Genomic DNA, 13,214 nt, shown 5'->3' with positions numbered 1-13,214 from the left:
GGGATAAACAAACACTTCCAGCTGGCCTTCCTCGGTTTCCTATGGAGCTGGGAGGCTCTGGAAGAAGAAGCTGTGCTCATGTACACAAAGACTGTCCTAATGCAACTGCAGAGGGGCTGTCAAAGGCAGCTGAGAGCAGGCTCAGTTCTTGGGTTCCTCGCAAGAGCTTGAGGTTCAACACTGAAACTTTTCACTTGCATGTTTTTTTAAACATGTTGTAGTTATAGATATCATTTATGTTTTATTTTCATAGTATAATTTTCACATGCTTTTCTCAGTCCTACTCTTTGACACGCATTTAAAAGCATTATTAGAATGGATAATTTTTGGGTGTGAGTATGAACTTACATTTACTCAAGCAATGAAACAGTTAACTGGAAATGCTGTTGCTTTGACTGCTTGAGAAATATTCTTGAGTCCCAGAATAAACAAATGGGAATAGAGACCATGCTCCATAGATTTTCCAGGTTTCAGCATGCATTCCAAGGAATGACCTGACAGCAGGGCAGGTTGCAAGAGCAAATTCTCTGGAGAAACGTTATAAATTATTGCTGCATTTGCCCTTCCCCCTCTAATAATCCCCAAGTCACATTTTGGCAAAACAACAAAAACTGCTGTTGTTTTGGGGGCTTTCTGTAAGGATCCCAAAGGGAAAAAAACCTACTTCCAAAGCAGTGTTACAGCAGTGTTGCAAACCTCTTTGGAATGATGGTTGGGAAATGGATCTCCCAGAACTGCCTATTGAACTTTGGAGAAAGATTTCGCTATAAAAGCAAGTTGCTGCCAGACTTCAGACAGCTGGGCCTTTCTCTTGCCTCCCATTTTCAGTTTTGATCTTGAAAAAACTCTCAGAAACTGAAGTTCATATGGGTTCATTAAATTTTACAATACATTTAAAAACTTACCTGGAATTCAGTGGAAACTTTTCCATCTACCAAGTACAAAAAGGTGTCGTACTCATCTCAATATATGTGAGGAGAACAGTGAAGTTTCTTTTGGAAGCATTTTTGGACCCAGATGTATGATTTCTAAAGGTAAAACTGAAATGAGTTGGATCTTTTTGAAGCTCTGTGATTCCTGTTCCAGGCTTGTCCAAAGCAGAGTTGCTGCCTCAGAGGTGTCACCAGCTCTTGCACAAACCCTGTTTCTCTCTTGGGCCATGTGCCTTCAGGGGACTGGAGCAGTGTAGTGAATCTGACTGTGATTTTTTGGGTATGTTCTTTTGAAACCATGCCCAAGCCCCTCTCTCACACAGACTCTTGTCGAAGGGACACCTGGTCACTGCTGTTTTACCTCATCTTGTGCTGGGAGCATTCATCATGTCTCTGGTGAGCTGTTACTAAGAGTGGAGGAGTAATAATTGATGAAAACCTGCCCCCACATTCAAATGTGTTTTCAGTGATGCCCTTCACTTATTGAAACTTCTTTCATGTTTGCACAAAGGCTGCTGGGCATTCATAGAGTAACATGTAAGAAAAGTGCACTTTTATTTAAAGCAGGCTGGAATCTCATTTCTATCATAAAGTTATCTTGCACACAAACCTATGGTATAACCCATGTTTTTAAGGGAAAAAAACCAGGCAAATTATGCCCAACAAGCCAAGGGAATGAGGCTCTTTTGGGCTGGTGTGTTGAGTCATGTCCTTTAGCTAAAGGCTTGCTCTGGAGCCCTACACTGCTGGTGGCTGCTTAGTTTATTCTTGGGTTCCAAGTCTTGAGCTGTCATAATCCAAAGCTCCTTTAAAAGGTGTTGTAATGCAATCCTGGTCAACTGTAACCTAAAATCAAGGTTCAGCAGCACTGTCAGCCATGGGCACAGTGTTATACAGACCCAGGATTGCTCCCATGGCATTCAAACACACCCCCTGCAGCTCCTATGGTGGGCTCATTGTCCACCTCCCCCAACCCCTGGGCAGGGCAGAACACGGGAGCAGTGGGGTGAGGAACCTTCTGGGTCCAGATAAGGACAGGGAATCACCAGTCACTGCTGAGGGCAAAACAAACTGTCTGAAGGGAAATCAATTTGTTGCCAATGACAATAGGTATTGAATTCCTCATTTGGGCAGTGGGAAGTAAAGACAAGTTCCCTCCCTGCTGCAGGACGTGCCTTCCAAACCTTGCTCCCTCCAGTCCCCGCTCTGAGCTGTGCCTGACAGTGATTGGTATGATGTGTCTGAGGGGAGAAAGAACCACAGGAGTCCACAGATGGCAATTGCTCAGTACATCTGGACAAGGGAGATTTCCTTCTTGCTTCATGCAGCTAAGAGCTGATGACCAGAAATAGCCACAGACTTGCATCCCTAATTCCTTCTTAAAGTGTACCTGTGGATGTTGTGTGGAGATGTAGCCAGGTCTGCTTGTGTACTCCTTTAAGCCTCACACTGAGCATGGCTTTGGTAGTATCTGCTATTAAAATGACATTTCCTACAAGCATTAATATTTTTAAAAATGAATTAACATGGAATCTCTACAAGGCAGTAAAGACAGTATTTCAGCAGCAAATGCTTTTGACAGTATAATAACAACTGTTACTTTCTCTTCTAGGTGTTAAAATGGGTTGAAGAAGCAGTTCAAGCCTCCAAAGTGCACCTCTTGTCTACAGACCATTTGTCCATGGCTGTAAATACTTGGCAGATCCCTTTTGATCCCAGTCTGAAAGAGGTCACAGTGTCCTTGAGTGGTCCTTCACCAGCAATCGAGATCCATGATCCTTTAGGTGAAGCAGTTTATGTCTCCTTTTGTGACAAAAAAAAGGAGAATGAAGAAGCACTTCTGCCATTTTAATTTTTCCCAATATTCCCAATATTTTTTTGGCTGAGAGGAAACTGGAAAACTTCCCTATTCTGTTCACTTTGTCTCATCTCCATCTTCTTTCTTACAATTTGTCCTTGTATTCCAAGTTCATGGACACATTTGTGTTTCATCTCTTCATGTATTCACTGAGCCATCATTTAGGGGTTATAGGTGATGGTTTGGTTTATTGGGGAAAGGCAAACCGAGGCCTGCATTCTTTGAACTACAACAGCATTCAGAATCAAACCCATCTCCAGCTGAGCAATGAGAGATTGGGAGCTAATTCGTCACTGAAGATCTTCTGAACAAATCTGTTGCTCATTGTTGTGTTGATCCCTTGGGAACCTGGAACAGCACTCCAGAAATAAATTCAGATCATACTTTGTGTTCTCTGCATGACTTTTGCCTGAGGATATAGCTTAAGTTTTAGCATCCTGGAAATATTTTATGCCCAGGATGTGTTCCCTGGTCAGTGCTACACTGAGGAATTCTGTGTTTAGAGAAAAGAGATTTGGTCAGTGTCTCTCTTCAGGCCATGACAACACACAGTCCTGGGTGCAACTGTCAGGCTTAGCTGAGGCTGTGACCCCCCCCCCATTTTCCTATCTCCTGGTTCAGCTCCACTCATCTAAATCCACAGTGTTTCACCCACGTTAGTCAAGGCATGTCTAATAAAGTCTTAGAAATGGGCACCGGGACAACCCATTCTCCACTTCACCTTTCCCTTTAGTGCTGTGAAAGGGTTTCAGTGCTGTTGGTACACCAGAATCAGCCTTGGGGGAGCAAAGTGCCTCTGTGAAGAACCAGTGCCTGAACCACTCATCTGTAAAGGAGCATTTTTAGCATTCTGGCAAAGAACCCCAGGGCAGTTAGACTGGTATAAATGTCATTGACTGCTAAGTAGTGAGTAAGCCAAGTATCACAAATACATTGGTACAGCCCAACAATCTTGTATTTACTCTGTTTTCTTTAGGCAATACTGTACCTTCTCAGTCCTGTATTTACTCCCTGTTTTTTTTAGGCAAGCGGCTCAGTAAAGGATCGGGGCTGAACGAATTGCTGAATATCCACAACTCTGCTAAGGTAGTAAATGTCAAAGATCCAGAGCCTGGAACATGGACAATTAAGGTAAAGTTACTGCAGAACTCCTGAATTACTGTCCTATAGCTTGTAATGATTTACTGTGTTATCATGTTCTGTTCTATGACTCTGAAAACTACACAGTCATTTTTGGAGGTGAAGTCACCCGTGTGAGGTACCTTTACAGCCAGTGCTGAATGGAGCCTGCTGGGCATTGTCCCTGCCCTGAGCACAGGGGTGGTTTGAAAAGGATCATTAATTCCCACCCAGCCCTGTGGGAGGCTACTGATCCCACTGCACAACTGGAGCTACAAAAGCATGTTGAGCTCAGCAGCTCTGGGGAGAATTGTTTGAACGTCTGTCTGAGACTGGGGGCTTACAAAACACAGGGAGAGGGATTTTTATACAAGGAGATAGTGATGGGACAATGGGGAATGGTGTGAAACTGCCAGAGGACAGGGTTAGATGGGATTTTGGAAAGGAATTCTCCACTGGGAGGCTGGGGAGGCCCTGGCACAGGTTGCCCAGAGAAGCTGTGGCTGCCCCTGGATCCCTGGGAGTGTCCAAGGCCAGGTTGGACGGGGCTTGGAGCAACCTGGGCTAGTGGAAGGTGTCCCTGCCCATGGCAGGGAGTGGCACTGGATGAGCTTTAACAGTCCCTTCCCACCCAAACCATTCTGGGATTCTATGACTGGAAATGGTGAAAAATCTGGTACAGAGACATCCTGGAGGGCTGTTAAAAATAACAAAGAAGTGGTGTCCTGCTGGACTTGGTAACATCAGCCAAGTTGGGCACTGAGAGACCCTTCCCTACAGTCAGTGCCTTAGCATTGACCTCTGTCCTTGCTGGGGGTTTTAGGGTCAGCAGTCAGCCCCAGCCAGGGCAGCAGCTGCTCCTGCAGGCAGGACTTGGCAGTTTCTTGGGCTTGGGATCTTTTTGGGTTTGTTTTCCTAAGCTCAGCATAATGCTGTCTCCAGCTCTGGGGAGAATAGAACATACAAATTGATGTATTTTGGCTTTAAAAAATGAAAAGAAGAAAAATGTCTTGAATATAGAGTAGAAATAGTTGAATTTAACTTTGATGAGCCAGCCAGGCCATACATTTCTTTATAAATACCTGCATTGGGGGCAATGATTTTTGTGTTGTTTGCAAGACAAGAAAACATCTGTGACAAATAAGTGTTTGCTCTTTTGGTTGTGCTCATCCAGTCTGGGAGGGGAAACACTAATGTACAACACCAGTGATCCATGTTAAACTACAGGTAATGAAAAGAGACTTGATGAAGATACTAATTGGAAAGCAATCCTTTGGGATGAAACATTCCTTGTGTTTGCCTAAGACCCCCCAGCTCCTGGGCATGACAGTGGTAGATGAGTTAATGGTTATTAGTAAATGGTAAAATTTTACAAGGTTATTCTGGACTTAAAATTCACAAATATCCAAAGGTCTGAGTAATTCATAAAGAGAAACAATTTCCCAGTGTATTTTTCTATGGATTGTTTACTCTGCTTCAGTCACTGGCTTGGTTTATTTACACAAAGATTTTAAGACTGTGACTGAAGACCTAAGCTTTGTGAGAAGTTTATTCACACCATAAATTCCTTCTACATTGAGCTATAAAAAGAAAACTTTATCACAGAGTTTGTCTAATGAAATTTTAACGGGCAGTTAACGCTTGATACCAGGAGTTGTTTGGCACAATTAAGTATTTCTTTGTATTGTTAACAGCTGGTTTATATAAAAACACTTCAGTGGTGCTCTGTCTGAGGTGAGAGGGTAACCAAATAGAAGGAAATAAGTTGTTTTAATCAGACAGACACTGATTTGTCACAGTGTCTAATGCCTGTCCCTGGGCTGTTGGTTGTAAGAATGTGTGTTTATTTGCTATTCACGTGCAGCAGTGTCAGAGGGGGTTACTGAACTCCAGGAACTGGATATTTGGGAATGGATCAGGTACTACTCTCTAGGGAAAGCTCAGTGGAAGCTTCCATACACCTGAGGATGTGGAAAGCATCCTTTGGCAAGGAGCAGTTTTCCTTTTCTTTCTCTGCATAGAATCATAGAAAATAACTGACAATTACTCTGATTTATCTTCTTTAACACAAAAGACTCACATCAAAGCAGCTGTACCCTCCAACAACCTAAAACTCAGGCTTTTCAGGGGTGGGTGGAGGGCTGGGGGTTGTTGGTGATTTGGTTTTTGCTGATTCACCCAGGACGACGAGGTGGAGACCAGAGGTGAGAGGTACCTGTGCATCCCCTGCTTTCCAGCTGAGCTCCTGGCTGGGGAAGAGAAACACCTTTAATACACCGGTTTTTCTGTGCAGTTCTAAATCATTTACACTTTCCTAGTAGGCTTTGTAATAGTCAGATGCTGGTTCAGAGTAGTTGTTGATCTCGTGTTTCTTTGTGATTTATCCCCAAGACAAAACCGGCTCTTTTTGCTGACCCCACAATTGTGGGGCCCAGGATCTGAAAGCAAGGCTTTGTCAAAGGTGGTTTTTACTTACAACTTCAGACACGAGCCTCCTTTCTGTCTTGTTTTTAAGGAATGCTCAGTGGATGGCTCAGGGCTGTGCAGTTCCTGAAATGCTAATTCCCAGGTGTTTCCCTGTGCTTTTGCAGACCTCAAGCAGTGGGAGGCACTCTGTCCGGATCACAGGGCTCAGCACCATCGACTTCCGAGCTGGCTTCTCCAGGAAGCCAACACTGGACTTCAAAAAGACATCCAGCAGACCAGTGCAAGGTTTGCTTCCACTTTACTCCATCCTAAAGAATTTCCTGGCCCCCAAATCAAGTACAGCTCTCTGATGACTTGTGATAACTCTGGGGGTGCTGTTGGTTGGTTCTCAGGGGCCTTGGATCTGTGAGAGCAGCCAAAGTTCTTGTTTTACCAGGCTGTGTCATTTTTTTGTGTTAACTTGGTTTTTTTAAAGTCACACAAATCCAGATATTTTTAGCTCTGAAATGCCTCGACACAGCAGGGCTATTTCTGTTACTTTTGGAGCTTCAGAAAAGCCCTTTAGCCCTGGGGCAGGGTGAGGAGTTAATAAAGAAGCTGCTATTTCAGAAACACCTGCTGGAAATCAGTAATTTAACCCCCAACCCAGCTGGGTCCCATGACAGTTAATAAGCAGAGCACATCTTAGCACAATTTAGCTTTTCCCTGCTCAGTCACTGAGGGCTGGAGCTGAATGCAGCATTCATGGGCTGGTGAGCCATCCAGATGGAATTTAATCTTCTGTGGTTTAATTATTTATTTTCTTTAGCACTTAAAATAGCCTGTTTCTATTTTTCTAGGGATTCCTACCTTTGTGCTGCTCAATACCACGGGGATCCTGCTGCCAGCCAGAGTAGACCGACTGGAACTGCTGAGCATTACAGGGGAACTCCTCAAGACCTTGCCTGTGAAATACTACCCTGACAGAAAGCCCTATGGACTCTGGAATATTTCTGACTTCATTCCACCAGATGAAGCTTTTTTTGTCAAAATAACAGGCTATGACAAGGATGATTATCTTTTTCAGAGGGTTTCAAGTGTCTCATTTTCTAGCATTACTCCTGGTAAGAGATTTTAACTTGAACTGAATGTCCATTTGTCATATCTGAATCAGTTAAAATGGGTATCTTGTATGTTTTTATAACTTGCACAAGTACTTTCTGTGCTTTTTGCTCCCCAAGTCCTGTCTCTAGATCATGATGGACAAGTTAATGTTGTTATAAATCTATCAGAAATTGAATTTCCCTTTAATAAAAGGAAAGACAGGATAGATACAGGAAGCTGTTAGTATACTTTTTGGGGAATGTTTTCTTTCCTCAGATGCTCCAAAAGTTACAATGCCCATGAAGACTCCAGGATATTATTTACAGCCAGGCTCTGTTCCTTGCCATGTGGAAAGTCTTATACCTTTTACTCAGCGTTTTACTAGAAATGGAGTAAAACTGGGAGTGGATCAGTTCTTCAAGTAAGTACTGACCTTTTTTCCCCTCAATACTGTTTTATTTCATATTTATAGCTTGTGATTTCTATTTATCATTTACTGCTATATATTGCTTATATCCTACTACTTCCAATCTGTTATTTTTGGTGATATTCCTTAGGGAGGCTGTATTTTATGGAAATATTTATAATATTTAAATATATAGATACCTATATATGATACACAAAGGAGGGTGTACACTCTGTACATATGATGGGATTATATGGTTCTGGCCAAAATCCTCCTCAGATGTGTGCTCCTAAATTATGACAAACTGAGTCTAAAAGTCTAGAAGGCAAATGCTTTTAATTTATATTATTAATTTATATTAAAATTTATATTAAAAGTAATGTAAAATAGACTGGTAACTAGCTTTTGTTTCTGAAACACCCCCCTCACTCTGCCTCCCAGTGATACATAGATGACTCTGCAACATCCCCTGATTTGTTTTATTTTCAATGCCTTTCATGGATGCCCTAGAAATAAGTCCTATGACCCACCTGAGGAAACTCTCCTCTTCAGAAAATCTTTCAAAATAAGAAAATTTATCCTGAATGTACCAGGAAGCTCTTCAGATTTCTGTATAGAAAAAGGACTTTGCGCTCTTTCTCTGTAGAGTGAAGTAATAATAATAATAAAAATCAGAAGTTAATTAAAATACTCATAAAGTCCACCCTGTAATTCTGGTTGTTGGAAGCCAACGGGATGTGTGCCCTGGCTAACAGTGTCTTGTAAAGCCTTGTACTAGTAAAGTCCTATATAGGATTTGTTCAGCTTAGCAGTTTAATGCAGATTTGAGCTGTGCTATTGCTCTTCATTGAATGACTTTGTTTTGGTGACAAGATGTCATCTTTACTCAAAATTCTAAAACATTTTTCTCATAAACTAAGCTGTTTACAAGCTGAACATTATATTTCTATCATGACGGTTGTCTATGTGAAAACACCAGCTGCAATAATAATTCCTAATTTTAAATGAGTAACATGTTTAGGAAGAAGAAACTTCTGTAAAATTGCAACAGCTTTGTTTTTCTAGATTTCTGCCTCCTGTGGTGGTGTAATAAGAATTTGCTTAATATCCTGGTGCATTTCTGATGAGGCTGATTTAGGGGAGGCCAAGAGCAGTAGCTAAGCACCTCATTCCACTGGAAATCAGCGAGAACTGAGCACTAAAGTTCTTTACAATCTATTCTGTTTTATAAATGGCAGATCCCACCGACTCTGCAAAGGTCAGAATCAGCAAAAATAATGCCTGGAATTCTGACAAGGAAGGCAATTAATTTAGTTAATTAAAATCTTTGTATTTCCCCAACTGACCAAATAAACAGCTCAATCAGCAGATTACATCTGCAGTAGGTGATGTGGGTGGGTTATGACTTGGTGCTGAAAGGTGCTGGGTTACCCCCCAGCACGTGTTGCAAGAGTTGTGTGCAGTCGGTGCTTGTTGGAGCCGGTGCCCTGAGGGCTGTGTTAGTCAGTGCTCCCACTCTGGGTTTGGTTTGTTCCCAACACACCACCACAGGTCTTGCTTTGGCCAGGCTGCTCCCCTCGGGACACGTTTCCCTCTGTGCTTCTGTTCCCGTGTCTGACATGTGGTGTGTGGCACAGTGGGGAAGGAGGAGCGGCATTGCCTAACCTCACTTTTAACATACTTTCCATGAAAAAGAGCAGTTTCTCCCTTGTTATTTGGAAGAAACACTACCTTATTCTTTAGTATTGGCCCTCCCTGCCATGTCCCTGTGCCAGCATTGCACTGGGAGCTGTCCCAGATGTGATGTATGATATGTGGGGTTATCTAGAGTAAGGATGAGGTAAGAGGGAACAAGGAAGGAGCCATTTCAGGTCACCAGACTCTCTGCTTTATTTGTGGTGTAGTTGGATTGTCTGTCTGGTGGTGCTACAGACTGAACTTCCTCACATAGTCCAAGTCTCTTGTTCCTTCTGCATAAATCAATCCATTCAGGCAAACAAAGGGGTCACTAATGTAGTGTTTTCCTGTAATGTGGCAATGCCTTGCCAAAGCTCTCACGGCTATTTTGGTGCTTATCAGTGTTGTTTATGTGCCATAGCAACAGCCCACGGGGAGCACTGGACACTGCAGAACCACTGCTTGGCTCGTTTATGTCATTGTCTGTGTGTCTGTAGCACCAGGAGTTCATAAAACGTGGGTGTGAATCGTGAGAAGCTGTAGGAGTGTTTGTTTTGAAGCCTGTGAAACCACCAGTCAATGTAGTTGCACTTTTATTCTCCTCTTGCTTTCACATTTCATGTGATAGCAACGTGGTATTGCTGCCCAACAGCTCTGTCCCTGCTGGGACTTAGGGAAAACCAGCAGGTGTTTCTCTGGATTCCTGTACCTGTGAGTTTGGGAAGCTCAGGAGGGAGGATGAACCCTTACTACCCTTGCTAGTAAGAGCCATGTGTTCAGTACCATGTACTGGCTGTGCTTGGGAATTGTTGGCATTGAGGGTAGAGCAAATATAAGAGTCTGGGCAGCTGAGAGAGTGACAGCAAATACAGAGGGTTTGGGGTCTGGGTGACAGTTGCTGACATGTTAAAGGCTTTTTATAAGAAGCCTGACAATGTATATATGATGTCTTTAACTAAAATCCATACAGCTCGACCTAGTTTGATTCATCAGAACATCTCTTTTGCCTCTTAATTATTGTGAAATTCTCCTGTGTCTGCAGTGAGGAAGCCAAGTTCATGTTTCCCTTCGTTCCTTCAGGATTTTTTTTCTTCTTTTTTTCCTTCTCTTCCTCCAGGGAATCCTCCAGCATGAGCTGGGACATTGCCCAGGTGGCCGTGTCTGACGAGGGCTTTTACGAGTGCGTGGCCTCCAGCAGCGTGGGGACGGGGCGTGCACAGACCTTCCTGGACGTGTCAGGTGGGTCCCAGCACACCCTCCTGCTGGACAGAACTGGGCTGGGACCCCTCAGAGAGCAGCCAACAAAATACCTGCCCAGTTTGAGTGTATTTTTAATTAATGGGTTTGTTTCTCACCCGTGTCCTTGAGGGGGCTGATGTTCATTCACAAACCTGTTTGAAATACCAACACTGGATTTGTTTTGGTGAGTGCCCACTGTCAGTTGGACTGGCAGAAGAGATAGGACCTGTAGAAGCAGAAACTGAAGTCTCAGATTTCAGTTGTTCTTATTTTCGCCTCAGGTTGTACCAATTACATGTTTGCTTGACTGTATGTGTGTGTTATCTGATAGACAGGGAGTTACAAAAGCTGTGTTCAAATTTCTGCCATTTTAGAAAAACAAAATTCAGTAAATTGTTGGAAATCTCATCTATTACCTTGGAATCTTTTAAAAGTGAATAACAAGGAGAAAGGAAGTAAAATTACATGAGGAATAATTTGGCCTTATTGATGTGACATTTCGTGATATGATGATATTTGGTCAAAGATTGGGCTTGGTGATCTTGGAGGTCTTTTCCAACCTTTATGATTCTATGAATCAAGCTAATCACAAAGATAATTTTGAATAAACAGCAGTATTTGGTTGCTAGCCAATCATTATTTACCCAGTAGATAATTTTAATCACTTTTTTGAAAAAAAAAACAAAAAAACAAACCAACAAAAAACCCCACCAATCTAAAATGTTCCTAATTTCAGAAAAATCTCAATTTAATGGCCAGTTAGTTGTAAATCTGTTCGTTCACTAGTATGAGTTGATGTGCCTTGTGTGTTCAAGCAGTTTCAAAGCAGAAAGCACAGATATGTCACTTGCTGAGTGAGAGGGGATTTCCCTTCTAGAAGTGAATGACCTGGCAGACTTGGTGCACTAAATGATTGCACTGAATAAAGTTAACCCTTTACTCTGTCAGAGGAGTTTAGTGTGAGTAACTGCCAACCAAGGTGCTCCCCAGGCACAGACACATAAACCCAGGAGGCAGTGGGGATCTTCTGCAGGAAGGATTAAGAAGAAAAGCAGATTTATGCCTGTGGGTGGGGGCATGAAAACCCTGCCCATACTAGAGCAAATGTCACTTTATTTTTCACTGTTGCAATGCAGTTTGGGGGAACTGATAAATGACTTCTGTGACTGAAGGCCTTGTTATACAGCCTTGTGCTGGTGCTGCTCAGAGATGGGTCATCCACAGGTGTTAAGTTGTTCCTAGACTGGCACTGAGTGTGGCACTGACAGTGGCAGTGGGGGTGGCAGAGCTCAGCCAGCAGTGTGAATTCAGCCCCAGGGTTTCACATCACAGCTTGAAATCCAAGTTACCTTGTCTTCTGTCTCCTTGTGGTAGCTCCTTCAGGTGAGTTACCCTGGATTTACAGCATCCCAGAATGGTTTGGGTGGGAAGGGACCTCAAAGCTCAGCTCATCCCACCATGGGCAGGGACACCTTCCACCAGCCCAGGTTGCTCCAAGCCCCGTCCAACCTGGCCTTGGACACTTCCAGGGATCCAGGGGCAGCCACAGCTTCTCTGGGCAACCTGTGCCAGGGCCTCCCCACCCTGACAGCAGGAATTGCTTCCCACTATCCCATCTATCCCTGCCCTCTGGCAGTGGGAAGCCATTCCCTGTGTACTGTCCCTCCATCCCTTGTCCCCAGTCCCTCTCAGCTCTCCTGGAGCCCCTTTAGGCCCTGCAAGGGGCTCTGGGGTGTCCCTGGAGCCTTCTCTTCTCCAGGGGAACCCCCCAGCTCTCCCAGCCTGGCTCCAGAGCAGAGGGGCTCCAGCCCTGGCAGCATCTCTGTGGCTTTCTCTGGACTTGTTCCAACAGGTTTGAATATTATGAATTATAGAATCACAAAGCAATTCAGGCTGGAGAGACCTTTGCAAGCCACCTATTCCAATCCACAGTTCAAAGTAGAATTAACTTCCCAGCTTGGTTGTGTTTTTCAGGAACTTGTCCAACCAGTCTTTGAATGTCCTCAGGGCTGGAGATTTCACAAGTTCCACAGGCAGCCTTCAGTGCTTAACTATCCCCACTAGGAAAATATTTTACATGTCTAGTCAGAATTTCCTCTGCTGCATGTTGTGACCACAGATTCTCATCTTTTTTTTAAAATTTATCTCCTGTGCCTTGGGAATAATTGTATATTCCCTAAAACCACCCCCTCAGTAGCTGAAGAGAGTGGTATATAACCCTTCACCTTCCCTTTTCCAGGCAAACATGTTCCTCTCACTGCAGTGAGAGCAAACCCAAGGAAACCAGTGAGATATCACTGATTCTATGCAAGGCAAAGTTTGTGGTGAAACAGTGAGAATTTGAGGAGAGGAACATCCTTTTAGTCACACAAAGTAGTGAGTAGAACAGAACAGTAACATCAATGCTTACCCAAGTCCTTGCTCTAGAGCACTGTTTTATATTTTGGCTGCAAAAATCCTTCAAGCACATAGG

At 43.4% G+C, this 13,214-nt stretch overlaps 1 protein-coding gene across 9 annotated transcripts in view; it reads left to right on the top strand.

Moving 5' to 3' along the window:
- The window catches only part of HMCN1 (hemicentin 1), a 161,749-nt gene that overhangs the window by 32,312 nt on the left and 116,223 nt on the right, over window positions 1-13,214 (top strand). For all 9 annotated transcript variants that reach the window (XR_010432568.1, XR_010432567.1, XM_064664038.1 and 6 more), the window contains exons 5-10: window positions 2,545-2,716; window positions 3,815-3,921; window positions 6,501-6,621; window positions 7,176-7,439; window positions 7,696-7,840; window positions 10,620-10,741. Coding sequence is in view for 7 of the 9 variants with exons in the window: in XM_064664038.1 (XP_064520108.1) it covers window positions 2,545-2,716; window positions 3,815-3,921; window positions 6,501-6,621; window positions 7,176-7,439; window positions 7,696-7,840; window positions 10,620-10,741 (931 nt within the window). In the remaining 2 variants the exon portion in view is untranslated. The remainder of the gene's footprint in view (window positions 1-2,544; window positions 2,717-3,814; window positions 3,922-6,500; window positions 6,622-7,175; window positions 7,440-7,695; window positions 7,841-10,619; window positions 10,742-13,214) is intronic.

The sequence above is a fragment of the Pseudopipra pipra genome, chromosome 9 (assembly GCF_036250125.1).
Source record: "Pseudopipra pipra isolate bDixPip1 chromosome 9, bDixPip1.hap1, whole genome shotgun sequence".
Lineage (NCBI taxonomy): Eukaryota > Metazoa > Chordata > Aves > Passeriformes > Pipridae > Pseudopipra > Pseudopipra pipra.
Note: the sequence above shows the minus strand (reverse complement) of the source record. Positions and strands in the feature narration are given on the sequence as shown.